This window comes from Cydia strobilella, chromosome 4 (assembly GCF_947568885.1).
Source record: "Cydia strobilella chromosome 4, ilCydStro3.1, whole genome shotgun sequence".
In the NCBI taxonomy this organism is placed as follows: domain Eukaryota; kingdom Metazoa; phylum Arthropoda; class Insecta; order Lepidoptera; family Tortricidae; genus Cydia; species Cydia strobilella.
In genome coordinates, this window is record NC_086044.1 from 4439340 (window position 1) to 4461507 (window position 22168).

The following is a 22168-nucleotide window of genomic DNA, read 5'->3' on the forward strand; positions in this document are numbered from 1 at the left end:
GCCTGGGGTCCGCTTGGCAATTAATCCCAAGAATTGGTTTTTACGAAAGCGACTGCCATCTGAACTTCCAACCCAGAGGGTATACTAGGCCTTATTGGGATTAGTCCGGTTTCCTCACGATGTTTTCCTTCACCGAAAACCTCATTTGTACGAGCCGGGGTTTGAACCCGCGACCTCCGGATTGCAAGTCGCACGCTCTTACCACTAGGCCACCAGCGCTACGTCATCATCAATTTCACCATATTATTATCAAACCGATTAAACTTAAAATAATTATTTAGCAAATGTGTAAAAAAAAAAATTTTTTATTATTTTTTATTATTATTTTACAGGGCCTTTATACTGTTGTACATATCGGCCCTATTAAGTCCGCTTCTTATAATTTCAGAACAACTATAATCTATCTATTAAAAATCATATTTCTTGTAATATCACGTACATTTCCAAAAACTAAATGATAAGGGATTTTACTTCATAATCCATAATAAGGAAAATCTAAATAATAAGATATGTAGGTGTGCGATAAAAAATATATTTCACTCAATCGGATATCTGACTAGATTGCAATAATCCGGATTTACAAATACCTACAGAGTATAATAGTTATAATGACACAATTTGTGACGTTTTCAACCAAAAGGTACCACACTGTCGCTTGTCGATAAGGTTGATTGCTAATTGAAGCTATATGAAAATAGCGCCTTACTGACAACCGACAATAAGTACCCTTTTGGTTGAAAATGGCACATTTAAAGACAGGGCTAGGGGACAAATGTCCCGCGACACGTGTCCGCGACATGTCAAGCGAAGTCGAGCGATTTTGCTTGACATATCTGGCGATATCGAGCGACTTATAGCTGACCAAGCAAACCTTATCAGTAGAAAAAGGCGGCAAATTTAAAAAAAATTAGGCGCGAAGGGATATCGTCCCATAGATAATTTGAATTTCGCGCCTTTTTGTACTGACAACATCAACATTTGCTTGACCAACTATATGTTCGACGTCAGGCAAAGACGTGCGACTTGACGAAACTTCGCCCGACATAATGGCGACATAGCACGACTTATGACACACACTGGCGACATGTGACGCGCGATGTTGCCAGACATGTCGAACGAAGTCCGGCAACGTCGCGCCACTTCACTCGACGTCGCTGGTGACACGTGTTGACAATTATAAACAAATTTATTACAAAATGCATAGCCTTATCTACGATATGAATATGTCTAAAATCAGACCTGGCACTTGTCACAGCACCGGTATTAAAATATTGAAAATTAAGATAAAAGATTGAAACAGCGGACTGTCTGTGGCAGAAAGAGCTACCTACACAGAAAAATTTCATTTCGAAGAAAACGTCATCTCGACTGATATTAGAATAGGGGTCTAATCAAATTGCTGTTTTTTCAGAGATGTTCGAAATTGGATTGTCATTAGGAAATCGATTTTGATATAATAATGAAGCTATTAAAACATTTACACAAATAAGAAATTTGCTGTAACAAAACAGTTTATCTTAATGTTGGTTTATGATATGTGCGTAGATAAAATAAATTGTTCTCATAAACACACACACACACGCGCATATTCAAATCATGATTTTTATAAAAATGAACGGCACTACATATAAAATTAGTATTGCAGATGTATAAATTAATAAGAATAAGTATTGAGTAAATTAATTATTTAAGAGTTGATTATAAGAAAAACCTCCATTATTAAAGTCAGAATGCAAGCTTATATCCTAAAATTGAGCTATTATTTGGTAAATAGCCAAAATACTTGGGTGAGAGTATTCAAAATATTAAATCCCTCTTAGATATACAATTCTACTATCTAATTCTAAATTACAGCCGAATCCAAATCAAAGATATATGTAAATCGTGAAAAAATATGGCTGATTTTTTTGTACGATAATAAAAGCTTGTACAGTTCAGATCTACATTTTACAAAAATATAGTTTAGACTGCAATTTACAAGCTATTCATAAGAATTTATCACAGAGACATCTATTGATATAATGTGATACTAATAAGTGGCGCTACTACATTTCTACGGGAAATGACTAACTAAAGTATGTAAGATTGATTTAAGCGCCATCTACTGACATACTGCGGAACTATTAGTAGCGCCACGGACAAACATGGAACTAAACAAAATTGCCCAGTTTACGGCGTAATAAAATGAAAACCTAAATAAATTAATCTAAATATGGCAATAAATAGTCGTCAACTATACTAACATTCATGTGCCAGTTGAAATGGTTGATTCCGGGTACAGTGACGATGTGGAGTTTTCCATTCTTGTCCAGTTCTTGAAGTCCAATTTTGTCTTCTTTGTAAATCGGCTGGTCTCTCATTTCGATTACAGTTTCGTTGGCGTCGTAGTACCCGAATTGACTGGAAAAGTATGAAAATTTATAAGAAACATAGTAAAATTTATAAACAACACAAATTTTGTTTGTAGAAAAAGGCGGCAAATTAAAAAATTTAGGCGCCCTTTTCCCTGGGAATTTTCCATGGGACGATATCCGAAAATTTGAATTTCGTGCCTTTTTTCTACTGACAGGATTTGCTTGACCAACTATAGACATATTATCTGTACCTACTGACTAAAAACACTAAGACAAAAAAGTGTTTTAAAAAAAAGTTTTTTTTTTTTTTTAAATAATAGGTGTGCAGGAATGTGTATAGCGAATTTATTTTGTTTTATTTTAGATACGCTATGAATATTTTAATTAAAAAAAATATTGAGAAAGTTACCTGCTTTGCCAAGGAGTAATAACGTTATCATCAGGTCCTCCGACCAAAACAAAACGTTTTAGCCTAAGCAAATTGCTCTTGAAATCAGTCGTCTTCGCTGACCTAGAATCATTGTAAACAATTAATAACATTGACCTAAAAACGTAATTACGCAAAACATTGAATTGATAAGCTTGTAACTACGTAATAGTTGGTAATAGTAATGTGAATAAGAGATAAATAAAATTTAAATCTTCTTAATTTAAATTTATAAAAATATATATGTAAATATAAATATTCTAAAATCTAAATAACAGAAAATATAAAAAGAAAAAAATACAAAAAGTCAGGTTCCACCGAGATTTGAACTCGGATCGCTGGATTCAGAGTCCAGAGTGCTAACCATTACACCATGGAACCGGCTGAGCTAGTCGACGAATTTACTCATCACATGATTGACAAGCTCTTACTACATAACGTTACCGATTTTCCATCTACAAAATACAAATATTATTGTAATTTTACGACTTTTACGTCATATTGGCTAAATATTTGTGGTAGCGCAACATCGCAAATCGTGGCAAAATGTGATAATTTGTTGACCCAATTTTTTGTAGTAACCATAAATAGAACTAATAAGCCATAAAGCCGCCAGGCGAGCGCCACAGTTGTGCACATAGCCAATATGCATCATTAATTTGTTTATAGGACAAGTACGTCACTGAACCCGAATAACTCATTAACGCGATTTACATTCTTTTAAATTAAAAAAGAAAACTCACGCAATATGGTTGTTGATGTAAGGCAGGTACACGCTGTATGTCTCATACAAGGTCTGATGGTAGGGATCGTTCCAATAGTTTCCCACTGACGTGTGCTGGCCCACTCGGGAGTAGAACAACTCATATGCACTCTCCTTTAATAGTCCGGGGAATACTAGGTGAAGGAAACCGGCTGGAAATAAAGATAGGTACATGTACTAGCCGGCAGTGTTGGCCGAACGTTAATTGCAATTAACCATTAACCAGTACAAATTGAACGCGTACTCAGCTGTTTTGGACATATCATGCGGTCTAAGAAGCATGACCTAGAAAGGCAGATTATCTTGGGTCAAATAGATGGCAACCGTGCGCGAGGAAAAGCACCCACTAGTTGGTCTGATGCTGTGAAGAGGGTGGTTGGCGGCAACATGCAGTGCGTGACCCATATGGCTTATGACCGCACACTATGGAGACGGAGCATACATGGTCGCGATCCTCAGCAATGAGGGACCGAGGAAGAATAAGTACAAATTGAACCGTAAACCGTAACGGTTACAGTTTACGGTTCAATTTGAACTGGTTAATGGTTAATTGCATTAACGTTTCGGCCAACACTGCTAGCCAGTCGCTTCAAGTTGGCTGTTACCTTCCCTCGCACCACACCGCAACCCAGGTCCGCTTAGTACTGTGATAATGGCTGTGACATCATTACGCAACGGCCAACTCGAAGTGAACGGGTAGTAAAACGAGGTATTATTATCACTAAATAGTATATAAATTTCTCTATCAAAGAGCGCCTTGTATAATTTAGTTTACCTCCATATTGTCCAGCCTGTGGTGAGCTGAGAGAGATGAAGGTGCTGACGGAGACATTGGGGAATGTCTGGACGATGCCTCGGGCTATCAGGCCACCTTGAGAATACCCTATCAAATAAGGACAGAAATGTTACACATGCTTACTGATTTGATGAAATAAAACTTGGTCCACTCATGGAAAAATAATGGCGTTGGCGTACAGTCGCCATCAGATATATCGGAACGGCCGAGGTGCTCAAAAATATCTGAACACACACCCTAACGCGTTGACAATAGAGGCGTGTTCAGATATTTGTGAGCGCCTTGGCCGCTCCGATATATCTGATGGCGACTGTGCAAGCCTTAGAGCCCTATCCCACTGAACATCCCGTTTTCTGCAGGCGTCCCTACACTACATCTAAAAACCGCATAATAGAATGAACTTGATAAGTAACTGACCTATAAGGTTAATGCCCTCCGGATGCCTCGCCGAGATGTTGGCGACATCCTGACCAATTTCCAGCACTTGGTGCCACATGTTCTCCAGGCTAGACCAGCTCTCAAACCTGTTGCAGTTGTACACGGTTGTGTTTGGATGTTTCTGCAAAAATAGGTATCTATGTTAAACTGTCTCAGAGTAAAATGAATTTAACCAATTTGCAAGAGCTAAGTGAATGAAAGTGAATGAAATTTAGGGAAAAGGATCCTATTCCCCAAATTCTGTCCATAAATTTTTTAACCTTCTGCCAAAAGGGAGTCATTGATTTAATTGACATAGAGGATAAATGCCATTCGCTAATAAAATTCCATTCAAGTGCTCCTTTAAAAGTAAGCTGAAAGTAAGGTAAGGCATATACATATTTATGTAAACCGGACAAGTGCGAGTCGGACTCGCCCACCGAGGGTTCCGTACTTTTTAGTATTTGTTGTTATAGGGGAAGCAGAAATACATCATCATCATCTGTGAAAATTTCAACTGTCTAGCTATCATGGTTGATGAGATACAGCCTGGTGACAGACAAACGGACAGAGGAGTCTTAGTAATAGGGTCCCATTTTTACCCTTTGGGTACGGAACCCTACAACTGAGAAAGAAAACTTAAATATCTATAGAAAAATAGGGCATAGTTTTACTTTACTGTATGTACGCTTTTCCCCAACTTTCAAATGTGAGATAATTTTGGTAGACCTTTCACTACTATTCCTCCAGCATCAAATGATGGTGACGATAGCTTATTTTTAAATGGGGTAGCTGTCAGCCAGTCACATAAAATGTTTGTAAATATTTTTGGAGTAGCACATATCCATCCAATACATATTTTTTCATAAAAAAATTCACGGTTTAGACTCACTTGTTTTAGTCACTCGCGCGACATGTTTCGGAGAGCCTAGGTCTCCTTTCTCAAGCATATTTTTACATATTGTTTCAATTATTTTTTGAATGACGTCCAAGCAAATGGGACTTCTAGGAATGGTCATAAAAAAAATAACAAAAGAAAAGCCTTATTTCTGGGTTAAAATATGAATATAAAATGATTTGCAAACTTAGTCTAGGATATGAACCTAATTTGTAGAGTAAAAATCACGCCAGAACCCTCTTATGAGGTAAAGGTATAGGGGTAATGGTCATTGGGACCATCATTCAATATGAGAGGTATAGACACAGGTCTTATGCATGAGAGGGATAGTCCTTGGGTAGATTAGACTCTTCACATACATATTTGTACTTTAACACAGGTACATTTTTATATCAACTATTAAGTATATAAAATTATGAAAATCTCTGAATTTGAAAAAAAGTAATAAGATGCATTTGGATGACTTGGAAAGTGGGCTAATTTTGAAAATGGCAAATTACTACATAACTAGGAACACTGTCTCAACTGTAGCAATGTTAAGCAAGATGCCTTGGTAAGCATTGCTTTAAGGGTTCCAAATTCAAAAAAGAAAACAACGGTGTCTGAGTCTCAGGAGGATAGATATTTGCTATTGCCACTTTTAAAATTAGCCAAGTAACGTAATGCACCTTATTATTTATCAAATCAATTATGATGGGTTATTACCACTTTATACCTCTAGTCATCATGTATCGAACGCTTCTGGTAGCAGAATACGTAAACATTTGCTTGTTTACCTCTTGGATTCTGTGCGCAATCATTTCCATGCTGCCGCCGCCCGTCATCACTCCATGTATTAAAACCACCGGCTTATAACTTAAGCATGGGCTTATGAACAAAAACACACCGTATATCCACAAAGCCATTGCTCAGTTGTAGTTTATAAGAGAACAAAGAACACGACGCAACGCAAGCAAAGTTATGACTGAGACTGACTGAGTATTTGTAGTATGGTATCGTGTATCGTATGACTTGTGGTTTACGTTCGTCAGCTGCTGTTTGTTATGTTTTGCTGATAGCGAGGAAGGACGATTATTACGCAAATAGGAATAGAAATTTAGAGTTCAAACTGTTCAAAGGCGAATGACCATGACGAAATGAATGACAGTTGACAGTGTTGACACTAATGACAGATATTTGATCAGATTTATGCAACAAGAAACAACAATATTGGAATTCTGATATTTTGGAACAAGTTTAAGGCCAGTCCAGGCGGGATGATCAAAATCAATCGATTTGATCAGAAAAGGAATTGGCGTCAATCTCCAGTATAATCACCAGCTTTATGGTGATATTTGAGGGTTCTAAATTGAAAAAATGCCCCTAGATGCGAATACTAGCGTCATAAATTGGTATTCTTACGTCCGCACATCCTTTTTATCGGTAATATCGATCATAATCGGCTGTTGAAATCGGCGAGCCAAATTGGCGTTTGCGTCTACACTGTGTGGGGCTCCTAGTGAGTATTATATTCTTTGGTGGGGCTTTAGCTCATAGAGATCAGTATCATTTTGGAACATACCTTTTACTTCTGTAATCTGTTTGTCAAAACTGACATTGACAACTCTGACATGCGTTTCACATGCGTTTCATGCAATACACGTGTTGGTGTTTTACTAGTTTTTCTATTTTAGAAGCCGAACTGTGGCGTGTGTTGCTTTACACTAGTTTTTATAACCAATGAATCCGTGGTAAGTTGAATTTGAGAACTTCTGTTACAACGCTGCGAAAAAATATTTACGTGAAACTCAAGGTTTATGAAACGCCGACGACACTTTTTTAAGTACTAGCGCACGGGTAGTTCAACTAATTTACACAAAAACTTTACAAATTATATATATAAACCTTCCTCTTGAATCACTCTATCTATTAAAAAAAACCGCATCAAAATCCGTTGCGTAGTTTTAAAGATCTAAGCATACATAGGGACAGACATACAGACAGCGGAAAGCGACTTTGTTTTATACTATGTAGTGATTAATTTATGTTGTCAACAGAATAATAACACAATGGCAACAACCTCGCTAGCTGAACAGCTGCAGAAATTAGCTGCTCCTCAAACTGACATTTACAAAGAGGATAAAAAGAAGGCATCCTTATTATTCGACCCGAGAGAAGCCGCGTTGAAGGACCGTAATACTTTCTACGAACTCGGGCGCAGTGGTCTGCAGGAACTCATAACATTGGACTCAAAATTTGAAACCTTCGAGGAGACACTATTCAATAAGTCATCAATTGATTTTGAAAGAGCTGTAGAGACTCAAGAAGTTAACAACAACTTGAATGTTAATATTGAAAAGTTTCTCATAGAATTGTCGCCATATGTTCAACTGCAGTCAGCTCATAAAGCTCTAGAGTGGCTGGTGAATAGATACAGTATACATTACTATAATCCAGCCGCTTTAGTAGCTTTGATTCTGCCTTATCATGAGACATTAATATTTGTCCGTATTGTCCAGATTTTGCATTTGAGATCACCTATAGTCAAATGGCTCTCATGCGTGCAGAAGACTGGATCACCCCTCTCAAAACAGGATTTACACAACCAGTGTATTTCTAACCGTGCAGTGCTAGACTTCATATCTATGAACACCTTGAGAGCCGTTAAGGAATTTGGCGACAGAGCGACACAACTAAATACTGTCTACGCTTTTTGGTGTTCAACCATCATCGGCACCCTTAACTCCTCTAAATCAGTTAAAGAAGAAGTTATCGGCCCTATTATGAAAACTGTGATTGTGGGTTTAGATTCTCCTATACCTGATTTTAAAGCCTCGTCATTGGTGATTCTTGGCTACATTTCTACCAAAATTACTTTCAAATCAAACATACTGATAAATATTGTGGATAAATTATTAAACTCGGATTTGACGTATGATGTGGTTCTGCTTATAAACTTGATTTATAACAATCAGCAGGGTTTGTTAAAATTGTTAGATCCTATACTGTACAATATCTCAAACGATATTATGAGCACACTCTGCACACATTTGAAGAAGCTAATTGAGAGCAAGATTAAAGTACACAAATTTGTTTGTGCGTTCCTGAGGACCATCCTGGAACATTTGCTGAAGAACTCGGAGGAGTTTATGCTATATAGTGACATGCCACTGATATTATTTGACAGCATTGATCTGACGAACCAGAGTCCCTCAAAAATAATCGAGTAAGTGAATAATTTTATTTTTTATTTTGGTAAAACTGTTGCACATAAAATTATGTTTTGTTACCAAAAGGACTTTATTTACTGGTTGGATTTTTATGTGTTCCACAATAGCTTCAAAACTACTGAGCTAATTTGAGCTTGGTATGAGAAGTAAGTTGGTTTATTTTTGCTGCCTGCATGCAAGCTATGGTTTTTAACCAACAAATAAAACGCAGTTGTTTTTTAAATTTGATATTTGTTATGTAATAGGCTTTAAATTCTTCATTAATAGTTTAGTTTAATTGTGTACATTTTCTTACTAGTTTTTTTTGTCTTACAGAGTTGTAATCACATCTTACAAGGAACCAAAACAAGAAAAAATTATAGTTAATAATGACATCACCATGGTTGATGAAAGCTCCTTTTCATTTAAATTACTCAACTGGTATTCACATTTCCTGAAAAGCATTGAAAGGAAATATCCAGAACACTTTGATAAAGTGGTGAAAAAACAACTAAGTTTGACCGACAATAGGTTTAATAAAAAAGTGAATAGGGGTCTTATAAAAGCTCTAGGATTTAATCCTGCTGTAGCTCACCAAATTGGAGGAGGGTATCTTTTCGAAAACCTTACTAATGTCAACCCACAATTAAGAGTCGAAGCTGTAGAATATATAAATAAGGAATTTAAGCGATTGAAAACAGAAAGCAAAGAGTTTGTCAAAGATGCTCTGTTGGATAGACTTCACGACGAAAATGCTAGAGTAGTTGCCGCTGTTCTGAACATCTCAACTGCCAATTTGAATGAAGTATTTGATAACGCAGAACTTACTGACGTATTTATATCAATTCTGGAACAAAAACAAAAGCGTTATGATTGGGAACCTGTTATATGTGAAGCTATTAATAAATTGTGCAAATTAGATGCATTACCTGTAAATCAGGCTACCATTCTTGCCCTGACGCCATACTTGTTTCCATTTGACGAAACATCGGCCAAAGTAACCTGGAATATATTGACTTCAAGTTGGGGAAAGAGGTTCGAATTGACGAAAAATCTTGACATGAAAGAATCATACAGCGACAATTATGGAGTCTTAATACAGATGGTGTACAATGAGTTGTTTGTAAAGAGATCAATGAAATTTGACTTCCTGGATCCATTGCAACTGAAGAAAAGAAACATACTTGACATTTCTATGTATCTGCTGCTAAAATCTTGCTCCTTTGAGACAATGCGTGTCCAAGAGTTTACAGATGTCCTAGGCTTAATTTTAGAACCTATTCAGGGTAGAGAAATAGTTCCAGTCACTAAAGGCGAATCTTTTTCAGTTGAGATGATGCCAAGTTTTATAAAAACGTCACATGAGGACAAAATTGTCTTTGAAGTTATGGAGTACATTTTCAGCAGAATGATTGAAGGCATGCAGATCAAAATACTGTCCAAGCCCTGGTGTGATCTTTGCAAAGACGCAGACACAATCCTTATTAGAAGGTTATACGAGATTTTTATCACCGGATGTTCTCTCGAAGGTTACAGCCAGAATTACTCAAAATTGCTTCAAAAGCTGCTTGATAAATCCTTTTCTGATGCAAAAGAAAAATTCGAATTCATCGTAAACTTCGGTTGTGGGCATATTCTGTATGCAAATGATCCTAATGATGTGATCAACGCTGAACTTCAGCTGAAAAGTCTCAAATTGCTTTACACCTTCATAGAAATGCAGCAAAACGAGAAATGGCTGTATGATTCTGATGTCATCATGCTCATGATTATTTTTAATTTGAACAACCCCATTTCTGTGATTAGATCTTACACTGTTGACATGATCGAGCTGTTAATAAAGAATAAGTCCAATAAAAACCAAATATATGTCCAGCTTATGAAAGGATTATTTGACCATAGAGAAGAACTAGTAATGGACCCTGAACAAATATCACAAGTTCTCGATACACTCCTAACTCACTCTGCAGATAAAATTTTCAGGAAGAAGTGTGTGGAAAAACTCCTAGGCATTGTAGTTAAAGACACGCCCGCTCATGTATCCAGCGAACTTCTCAAGATCATGGCAAATATCAACAATATCCAAGCTTTCTCTATAATCATTCCATCCTTCAACATGTTTGAACTAATTCTCAAATTGAATAAGGACAATCTAAAATTCACGTTCGATGTCTATGAATCTAAGATCTTCAGGAACATCTGCAGTCGAATCAATTCTGTGACGATTTCGACATTGACTAAGCAAACTATCTGGGATCCTATAGCATTTGCTTTGACAGAGTATAGGGAATGCATTATGGAGGAGGATCAGACGTTCAGGAGCCCATCTGTTTGGATAATGAAACAATTTGACGAGGAAGTGTTTAAGAAAGTTCCAGAAGAGAAAACCAAGGATTTGGTCCATCTGATCGCGGCTGCTGGTGCTTTTAGTAATAATCCGCTCATTTCAAGCGCCGCTTCTAAAGTAATGCGAAAGATCCACTTGAATTTTACCGATTTCCAACCAATACTCGAGAAAATGCTAAATGCGGCTGATCCTGGTGCTCTCAGTCAGAAGAAGAAAACTGTTTCCGTCTCCATGATTTCTTATCAACTGACAGAGACAGACGAATGGCGTTTAGGCGTCACTATGCTTGAATACGTACAGAGCAAGAAAAAAATGACCGTGGACAACTCTTTTGTCTCAACCTTGTTCCAAGTCCTAAACAAATGCTTGAGATTCGAAGAACAGTCTTATGTCGAGTACCCAAAGCAACTGGTGTTGTCATCTCTGTTTTATTACTGCAAGAAGTTTGTTGATGACCAAGACAAAGACCAATTGAAAAACCTTAAATCCATGTTTGATATTGAATTAGTTGTCCAATGTATTCGAGGCACTCAGAACCCTCAAACTCATCATCATGCCTTGATACTTTTGTCTCACGCTGCATACATGCTCCCAGAGCAAGTCCTGCACCACACTATGGAAATATTCACATTCATGGGCTCTTCTGTCTTAAGACATGATGATGCTTACAGCTTCCAAATTATCATCAGAATTATTGAAACCCTGATACCAATTTTGGTCAAACTCGACAGACCTGTAGAAGAGTACAGTGAGAAAGAATTGCAGAAATTGCAAAAGCGCGTTGTGCCCGTTCTGCGTATATTTGCTGATGTCGTACTGCATGTACCGGAACACAGGAGGTTGCCACTTTACAAGAAACTGATGGAGACTATTGGACCTAATCAGTTCCTATGGACATTCCTCGCTCTCTTACTAGAGACACACGTGGCACACTTCAATGAAGGAAAGGAGAAAGAAGATAAGCATCCAAAATCTTTGGCTGACAGAGAATCTCCAATGAACAGACTCGATTTTGGACAAAATCTCCTTTTAGAGTTCCCACCAGAAATCTGCATGGAGACATTCATTAAATTGATGGCATACGTTAAAAAGCTGCCTTTACAGAAAGATGAAAATGCCATGGATACGAATGTCGACCCTACTGAGATATTCAGCGTGAGCGGACATCGGCCAAATCAGCTCAGACATTACAAATACATCATTATTACCTTCATGAATAGCTTCCTGGCTTCGTCGAGATTCATCCATCACAGCAGACAGGCATCTGACATCGAGACAATGGAGGGCCACTACAAAACTTACATCATAAATATCTTGACATTCATCCAAAGCATTTCCAAAATCACCGATGAGAAAACCGTTAAGTACTACAGAGTTATGCTGCACCACAGCTATGATTTGTTGGACCATACAAATAACTTACTATCCGCACCGATGTTCTTGTCTGTTGTCAGAGGCTTACTAAAACATACCCTACAGACAGTCAGAAGAAAGTCGATGGAACTGCTAAATAATAAAATACAACATAACCCAGAAATGTTCAACGGTGTTGACAAAACTTTGATCTATTCTTTGCTGCCCGCTTTGCTTGACATTGTCAAAACTATCGATGTTACTAACGGAGAATCAAATAAATTGGTCGCTCAAGATATGGAGCTGAATCAACAAACTGCTCTACTATCTTTGAAGTTATTAGCCAAAATGCTTGCAGAAAAGGAACCCGAAGAATTTGGACCAGTACTTGAAATTGTCACAGAATACACATGCAAACCAAACATTTCCAGCAATGTAATGGCTTCAGTGGTCTTAACATTGGCAGAGTTATGCGGAAACATGAAAGCATACGCTTTACAATACCTTCATAAATTCATGCCGGCGTTAATCAAAGTATTAAAATTGCAGCGTAAAGCTGCTACACCAGAATTAGTCTTATTAAGTACTGTGACATCGCTAGCAAAGATTATCGAAAGCCTACCACTGTTTTTGAGTCCGTATTTACATAAGATTTTATACGAATACGCAATATTGCTAGCGAAATGGCAATCTTTTGATCAGGAGTGCACGAAAGTGACCGCAATAGTTACAAAATTAATGGCTGTTAAAAAGAAAATCGCTAGCTCGATTCCTCCTAGAGTGTTAATCCCTGTCGCTAACGCTACTTATCAATTACTTTTGGACAAGGAGAAATATAATGCCGTTGGTCCAGTGATGGCAGTATTAGCCGAAAGCTTTGCGAATATAACTTCAAATGATTTCACAGCATTGCAGCAAGATTTGACGGGTTTCTTCTTGGCCGCTCTGCAGTTAAGAAGTGACTCGGTGGATAAAGCAGATGATGCGACTATAGATTCGGCGGAGGACGAAGTGGTGAATGCTTTAGTGAGTCTGGTGCTGAAATTGTCGGAGACGAGCTTCAGGCCGTTCTATTTCAAGATCTATGACTGGGCGATAAGGACTAATGTTGAAGGGCAGAGGGACCGAGCGATTACTTTCTATAGGTAAGACAATTCGTTATTTGTTTATTTATATAAGAGATGGGCCGAATACGGACTTTGCCGAATATAAATATTCGGTTCAGCTCATGCCGAACCGAATATTCGGTTTGGCTACAACTGCCTAAAATGAACTTGTTTTCAGCGAAAACAAGTTCATACAGGCAAAGATAGATATAACTCCGTAATAGATGGATACAGTCTAAGGAAAAACGTGCCTCCAAAATCAAGAAAATTTGATTCTCGTTCAGAGGGCGCTACTAGCTTTGGCCTACTGTCGTATAGATGGCGTTGACGGTTTCGTTTGTTATTTAACAATATTAACGCATATCAGTGAAAGAACATGGGTCAAAATCATAAAAATAATTAATGCAAATAAAAAAAACCATCCATATTTAAATACATTTTATCGTATTTTTATAAATCTTCATTTTTAGTTTTAAAGTGTGTTGACAGATGGCAGTGAATTTACTGGGGTTACAAAATTTACTATGACAGTCCCGCTCTAGTATAAGTTACTCTATGATACAGGTCCGCGGTCTGCACTCGTAACGTGTTTTTGACCCTTTCTCTGACCAACTGGGAATACCATGTTTATGAAAAGAAACAGAAACGCATCCGCGTCCGTAAATATACGGCAGTTCGAACCGAACTATTCGGCCGAATATGAACATTGAAAAATATGCCGAATACCGAATAATTACCGAATATTCGGCCCATCTCTAATTTATATATTTCTTTTAAATCTTAATATGAACTTTTTGAGAGTAATTAGATTAGTATTTGATAACATTATTACAAAGAATCTTAACTTGACTAAAGTAAGAATGCTAAGAACGTAACATTTCGTACATCGACCCGCCTGTTTCTATCTCTATCGCACGCGCACACTGCTGACCCGTCGATGATGCTGGCGACCAATGCCATCACTGTGCGAGCGGGACACTTATATCAGATAGGAAATGGCGGGTCTATGTACGAAATTGTTCGTGCCTACCGCGAACCACGTTTGACGTGTTGCCTCTCTGTCGCACTTGTAAATTCGTACGTAAGAACGACAAGAAGGCAACACTTCGAACGTGGTTCGCGGTAGTCCCTCTGGCATTTCCTACTTTAACCACTTATGTGACTTACAGTCATTTTTAAGGGTTCCGTTCCAAAGGGTACGACGGTAAAAATGGACCCTTTTACTAAGACTTCACTGTCCGTCTGTCTGTCACCAGGCTGTATCTCATAATATGAACTATGATGTATTTCTATTACCGCTATAATAACAAATACTAATAAAAACCGGCCAAGTGCGAGTCAGACTCGCCCACGAAGGGTTCCGTACCATTACGCAAAAAACGGCAAAAAAATCACGTTGTATGTTTCAGTATTTGTTGTTATAGCGGCAGCAGAAATACATCATCTGTGAAAATTTCAACTGTCTAGCTATCACGGTTCATAAAATACAGCCTGGTGACAGACGGACAGACGGACGGACGGACAGCGAAGTCTTAGTAATTCTTTTTAGAGTCCCGTTTTTACCCTTTGGGTACGGAACCCTAAAAACAATGAGATCTATTGAATGTGTGAGAAGCATTTGCCGCTCGGCGGATATTATTGCCATTCAAGAATCGTGGATTATGCCGCACGACTTGGGCTTCTTTGGATCAATAAATGATGGTTTCTCATTCACGGGTCAATCAGCAGTTGACACAACGAATGGTATTTTAAGGGGCAGACCACATGGAGGAGTGGCGATTTTGTGGCGGAAGGCAGTGTTCCCGTGTGTGTCGGTTATAAAATGCAGTAGTGTGCGTCTGTGCGCGATCAAAATAGTAAACAGTGACCGCTCGATGTTGGTGTTTTCGATATATATGCCTACGAACTCAGCAGATAACGTAATTGAATTTACAGAATGCTTAAGCGAAGTGGCGGCTATAGTTGAGAATAGTAATGTGGAATCGGTCTTTGTGCTGGGCGACTTCAACGCTCACCCAGGCGAGCTGTTTGCGAATGAGTTATTAGACTTTTGTTTGGACCAAGACTGGACATGTGTGGACATGAATTTACTCCCGAGTGACTCATTTACTTTCATTAGTGATGCACATGGCTGCAAGCGCTGGTTAGACCATTGCGTGGTCACACAAGCCGCCAGGCAATCTATTGTTGACGTATCGATATTACATAACACCTACTGGTCGGACCACTTTCCGCTGTTAATAGAGTGCAATTTCAACCTTATAAAACCTACGTTGTCAACGCCTACTGTTATTACTGACAGAGTGAAGTGGGGTGAAAGGGACGAGTCTCAAATAGATACATATCGTGATTTTTGTAATACTGAGTTAAATAAAATCGTTTTTCCGCCTGAATTTGATAGTTGTGCCCATAGGCGCTGTTGTGATGAGGGTCATAAATTAGCTTTAACAAAAATGTATAAATCGATTGTGGATACACTCAGTGCCGGTGCTGTGTTAAGTTATGTTGAACCAAGACGTAGAAAGCATAAATATGTGACGGGTTGGAATAAGCATGTGGGGGACGCTCACAGGACGGCGAGGGTTCATTTTTTAAATTGGATGGCATGTGGTAAACCCACTGCGGGTCCCATTTATAATAAAATGTGTGAGTCGCGCAGAATTTTTAAAACAAAATTAAAATTCTGCCAAGCAAATCAAAATCAAATTAAATTAGATATAATCGCAGAACATCATTCAAGGAAAGATTTTTGTAAATTTTGGAAAACTACAAATAAATTAAATCCGAAGACCAGTCAACCTGTGAGCGTCGATGGTCAGCACGACCCCATTCGCATAGCCAATGCTTTTAAAAGGCATTTTAGGGTGGAGTCGCCTCTTGGCCCTACTTTACAATCGCCTGAGTCGGACTGTCATAGCGAGGAGGTTTCCGTCAATTTCTCCGCCGAAGAAGTATCCGCTGTACTGAAGAAAATGGTGAGAGGTAAGTCTCCTGGCTATGACAGCCTCAGTATAGAACACCTTAAATACGCGGGCAGCCATTTGCCAAGAGCGTTGGCTATGTTGTACAGCCTCTGTATTAGCCATAGTTTCCTACCGGATGAGCTGATGTTTACTGTTGTGGTCCCAATAATAAAGAATAAGACGGGAGATGCATCAGATATTGCCAACTATAGACCCATCTCATTGGCACCCATCATAGCCAAGGTGCTGGACGCTTTGCTTGACCGACAGTTGGATAAGCACGTTCACCTACACGATGCGCAATTTGGCTTTAGGCCGGGCCTCTCAACTGAAAGCGCTGTCCTCTGTCTCAAGCAAACCGTTCAGTATTATACCTCTAGGAAAACGCCGGTATTCGCCTGTTTTCTAGATTTATCCAAGGCTTTCGATTTAGTGTCATATAAAGTTCTTTGGCGTAAGATGCAGAGCGTTGCTGGTCTTCCCTGTGAGGTTACCTCTCTTCTCAAGCACTGGTACCTTAATCAGAAGAACTGTGTGAGATGGGCCGGCGTGTGCTCTGATGAGTATGGGTTGGAATGCGGGGTGAGACAAGGGGGACTTACGTCTCCCCGGCTTTTCAACTTATACGTAAACGGGCTGATCCAGGAGCTGAGCAGCGCCAACGTCGGTTGCTCGGTTGATGGAGTTTGTATGAACAATATCAGCTATGCGGACGACATGGTGCTGTTGGCTCCGTCTCTTGGTGCCTTACAAAAGCTTCTCGGTATCTGTGAGGGATATGCGGGGGCCCACGGACTCAGATATAATGCCACAAAGAGCGAACTCCTACTCTTCAAGGCTGGTGCGAAAACCTATGAGACTCTGCCACCAATTACTTTGTGTGGCACCGAACTGAAGAGAGTCAATCATTTTAAATATCTGGGTCACTGGGTCACCGAAGATCTTTGTGATAACATGGATATCGAGAGGGAGCGCAGGGCGCTGTCCGTTCGTTGTAACATGTTGGCACGTAGATTTGCAGGGTGTACAAAGGAGGCTAAAATAACTTTATTTAAGGCGTACTGCCAGTGCTTCTATACCTGCAATCTATGGGTCAAATATACGCAGAGAACGTACAGCGCTCTGCGTGTGCAGTACAATAACGCTTTTAGGGTGTTAATTGGACTTGGACGGAGGTGCAGTGCGTCGGGCATGTTTGCGGAGGCAGGCGTGGATGGCTTCCATGCGATCATGAGGAAGCGCTGTGCCTCATTGCTCGGTAGGCTGAAGGAGAGTCCAAATAGCATCCTAAGAGTGTTTGCTGAGAGATGGGATTCACCGATGCTCCAAAGCTGGATTAATATGCACTCCAGCTTTGTAAATTATAACTGGTAACACACTCCGGATTGCGTTGTCTTAATTAGCATTTATTATCTTTTGAATATTTTTTGTGTTTTTAATTTATAAAATTTGACAAATGTGAATACTTGTAATTTTAATTGTAATAATTGTAATTTTAATTATTATTGAATTTTATTTATTGAACTTTTAATTTAAATTATTTAATTTGAATTGTATTGTGTTGAGTTTTAATTATTTGTGGTGATATGTTAGATTTATAAGGCTCATCCGGTGTGTCCTAGCCCTAAGTTAGCTCCTAGTCATTAGTTAATTTGCATGTTAATTTGTTTTGTAATAGCACTAACATTATTTTTATTAGCTATGTAAGTTACTAACACATATGGGTGTATTAGGCCTGAAATAAATGACAATTTAATTTAATTTAATTTTAATTTTAATTTAAAAACAGAATAAAAGAAATATTTAAGTAAATCCCATACAATAAACGTGTTTATTTTGCCGTTTTTTGGGTAATGGTACGAAACCATTCGTGCGCGAGTCCGAGTCGCACTTGGCCGGGTTTTTTATTCTTTACTTTTGTTTGCAATTTTTAATTTTTTTTTTACTAATTTCAGGGTAAGCAGCGCAATCGCAGACAAACTGAAAGGCCTTTTCGTCTTATTCGCGGGCCACTTCATCAAAAACGCAGCAGACCTCCTCGATTACTGCAACAAAATCAAAACCGAAGACCTATACTTTGACTCCGAAGAAAAATGCATTACACTCGTCAACTACATTATTAAAACTTTACATATAGTATTCTTATACGACAGCCAGAACTTTCTGAATAAGGAAAGATTTGAAACATTAATGCAGCCGGTGGTTGATCAGTTGGAGAATCAGCTCGGTGGGATTGTGGGCCTTAAGGAAAGGGCCGGTGAGTCTCTAGTGCCTTGTGTGGCTCAGTTTGCGGTGGCCACCGCGGACGATTCCCTGTGGAAGCTGTTGAATTATCAGGTGTTGTTGAAGACGAGACATAATGATGGTGAGATAAGGTGAGACATATTTTTTTCATTTATTTACATACAAGATATATACAGTGGTACTACGTCTACTGTCTGTCCGTCTGTCACCAGGCTGTATCTCATGAACCATGATAGCTGTTGAAATTTTCACAGATGATGTATTTCTGTTGCCGCTATAACAACAAATACTAAAAACAGAATAAAATAAATATTTAAGGGGGGCTCCCATACAACAAACGCGATTTTTATGCCGTTTTTTTGCGTAATGGTACATGGTACGGAACCCTTCGTCCGCGAGTCCGACTCGCACTTGGCCGGTATTTTTTTTATTAACTGAAATAAATACATACATATAATCACGCCTATTTCCCGGAGAAGTAGACAGGTGTTGCGGGTGTCCATGGGCGGCGGTAATCGCTTACCATCAGGTGATCCGTCTGCTCGTTTGCCTCCTATATAATTAAAAATAAAAATTGCTGAACATAATTATTGTGACCTAGTTAAAAATGGTCACTACAACAACAAATACCAAAAAGTACGGAACCCTCGGTGGGCGAGTCAGATTCGCACTTGTCCGGTTTTTTCAATTGATCCACGAGCATTTATACTAAATAAATAAATAAAGCCTTTATTACTGACTTATTTTTTATAATAAAAAAACATCCTTATATATATTTCACTTATTCTAATTTGTGTTTCTGACATCCAGGACGTTTTCATTGTCAGTCTGCCTTTTGGCAAAGGGCAGAGCATTTATACTAATAAACTTTAAATTATTCTTCCAGGTTGCTGGCCCTTGACTGCCTGGTTGCCATGGCAACGCAGCTCGGCAGCAGTTGGTTGCCGCTCCTGGCCGAGAGCGTGCCGTTCCTCGCCGAACTTCTAGAAGATGGAGACCCCAAGATCGAGGCAACCACGAAAGATGCCATTCGGAAACTGGAGACCATACTCGGGGAGCCGCTGGAGAAATACTTTTAGTTTTTAAAACTTATTAATAAGATAAGCAGATGGTTTTGTAAAACATTGTTAATAAAACATGATTTAAACGCCATCTAGCGAGTTCTCTTTTAACTGTTAATAACAAAACTAGTACTAACAGCGATGTGCAAAGCGATTTCAAGTAATGCGCATAAAACTCGTTAGATGACGCTGTTAACAGTGCGATAAAACAACGCTAGATAGCCACCGCGTGTAACTTCACTGCAACATAGGGCTGCAGCCATTCTGCACTAGATGACGCTGTTATTTAGCAAAATTTTAGTCATCAATACAGTGTCAAAAGTGACGTTTTTGTTTGACGTACATCTTAAAAGTTCGAATCAGGCCGTATGTTTCATGATGGTTTCAAGGGCCTGACACTCTTTGATAGAGAAAGATAGTCTTATTGCGATTCCTATAAGAGGAAAGAGAAAATAGTGCCATGCTTTGTCTTTATCACCGACCGGGCATTTTTTCATGGTCGGGTTATGACATCATGTGGGCAAGGAGTTTGGAAAGGAGGCTATGGCGAAATACCGAAATTTATAAGTGAAGACATTGGACATGCAAACCAGATAAATTGCGTAGTATACATTTTATATGAAATTCGTCGGCCTAAATCGCATACCTCGTAACTCCATTTTTTTTGAAAATCGTGTTTTGACACTTTTAGATAGTACTATTCTGAACGCATCTAACGGCAAAACTCTTAAATACCAAAAATAAACCGTTTACGTTTAAAAAGCAAAATAGAAAAACTCGCAACTCCCGACCGCCATTTTTGTAAAAGAAATACCTCGTATCTCCCCCCGCCGCCACTCCCATCAGTACAGTTTGCGATGGCGTTGTGACTGCTCGTCAGTTTTGCGTAAATATTTAAGAAGAAAACGGGTGCTGAATAACAGGTATGTGTATAAGGTTCTACGATTTTACGGATTGTTTATTCTTGATAGATATTTATCATATTTAAACACATTAGACTATTGAAAATGTCCTTTGGTTGCGTGCCATGGACATACGAGGTTTGCTTCGCCTGGATCTTTACTCATGAAGATTAGTTACGTGGTTTTCTGCTGGTAACTAGTTTCAAGAGCTTGCCTCTGGAGGCACCTTGTGGACACAAAAAAATCGCTTTTCAAGCCACGAAATCGGCTCATCGTGATGAGAACCGCTCATCATAAACCAGAAGCTTTGCCGCATAAAATGTGTGTGGATCAATGTGGCTCTAGAATCCTCATTTCGGGATCTGACTGAGATGCGTGCGAAGCGTAGGCTATAGAAGGATTTGATTTCAGAGAGAATCCCCGACCGGGAGGATACAACAGCCCCATCAGTTGTGGTCAGCTTCGTCAGGTGGCTTCTTCCAAGGGACTGGACAAAAACTTTTGACCCCCGATTGCTTGCTCAATGAAGCGTGTATTGGAGCACCGGAAGTCACGTCGTACTAGTTGCCGATCTTCTTGTTTAGAGCCCGTCGCTGTGAAGACTTCTTCCACCTTCCCTCCCTTCCTTCTTCTTCTGCAACTTGGCAGGTGGTCTTTCCCATCGTTCCATTATGAGCCTGAGGGTTTCCTCTGAAAGCTTCGACCTCCCGGCTTTACGCTGTACTTCGCAAGATCTCATACCTTCTTTCCTGAGGATTCCAACCACATTTTTGAGGGTCTGGTTTATGTCAACGGCATTTGTGCTTTCCACGGCAGCGAATCGGTTCTCCAGGTTCGACTGAAATGCTTTAGATCCTACCATGGTTTGGAGTAGCCTAGGTCGGAAGTCGGAGCCTGGACTTATCAAACGGACACGTTCGAGCTTATGGTTGTATTCAGAGAGCCTCTAACAAGTCGGTGATCACTACCGGTGTTGAACCTGTTGATCACTGAGACGTCTCTGAATATATATGCTTTTTGTGATCTCATTTTTTGTCATAGTATCTGGGCTCCATCACGTCCACTTCCATGTTCCTTTGGGGCTATTTCTTGAATAAATAAATAAATATTATAGGACAATCTTACACAGATTGACAAAGTCCCACGGTAAGCCCAAGGAGGCTTGTGTTATGGGTACTCAGACAACGATATATATAATATATAAATACTTAAATACATAGAAAACACCCATGACTCAGGAACAAATTTACTATCTATTCTGTGCTTATCACACAAATAAATGCCCTAGAATGGTTGAAGAACGAATTCATCAAGAAAAGCCCCTCTCTCGAGGAAGTTGACAAGCATTT

The 22168-nt window shown here is 39.0% G+C and overlaps 2 protein-coding genes and 1 non-coding gene across 4 annotated transcripts; 1 reads left to right on the forward strand and 2 right to left on the reverse strand.

The window, feature by feature from the left end:
* Positions 1-563: 563 nt before the first annotated feature.
* LOC134740518 (lysosomal thioesterase PPT2 homolog) lies at positions 564-6762 on the reverse strand. 2 transcript variants are annotated; one of them, XM_063673024.1, is made up of 6 exons: positions 6371-6506; positions 4758-4899; positions 4320-4427; positions 3525-3696; positions 2764-2865; positions 564-2400 (listed from the first exon to the last, which is right to left on the reverse strand). In XM_063673024.1, exons 2-6 carry the CDS (start codon positions 4834-4836, stop codon positions 2202-2204), a joined length of 660 nt encoding a protein of 219 aa, XP_063529094.1. In that variant the 5' UTR covers positions 4837-4899; positions 6371-6506; the 3' UTR covers positions 564-2201. The 2 variants fall into 2 exon arrangements, with proteins under 2 accessions (XP_063529094.1, XP_063529093.1); XM_063673023.1 differs by having other exon boundaries at positions 569-2400; positions 6432-6762.
* Positions 3091-3162, reverse strand: Trnaq-cug (transfer RNA glutamine (anticodon CUG)). The gene has a single exon. It is a non-coding gene; the product is annotated as a tRNA-Gln (tRNA).
* A 507-nt stretch (positions 6763-7269) lies between the features above and the next one.
* On the forward strand, positions 7270-20008 carry LOC134740944 (HEAT repeat-containing protein 1). The gene is made up of 5 exons (XM_063673605.1): positions 7270-7385; positions 7692-8860; positions 9180-13688; positions 18568-18987; positions 19743-20008. The coding sequence occupies exons 2-5, from the start codon at positions 7704-7706 to the stop codon at positions 19933-19935; spliced, it is 6279 nt and encodes a 2092-aa protein (XP_063529675.1). The 5' UTR covers positions 7270-7385; positions 7692-7703; the 3' UTR covers positions 19936-20008.
* Positions 20009-22168: the final 2160 nt, after the last annotated feature.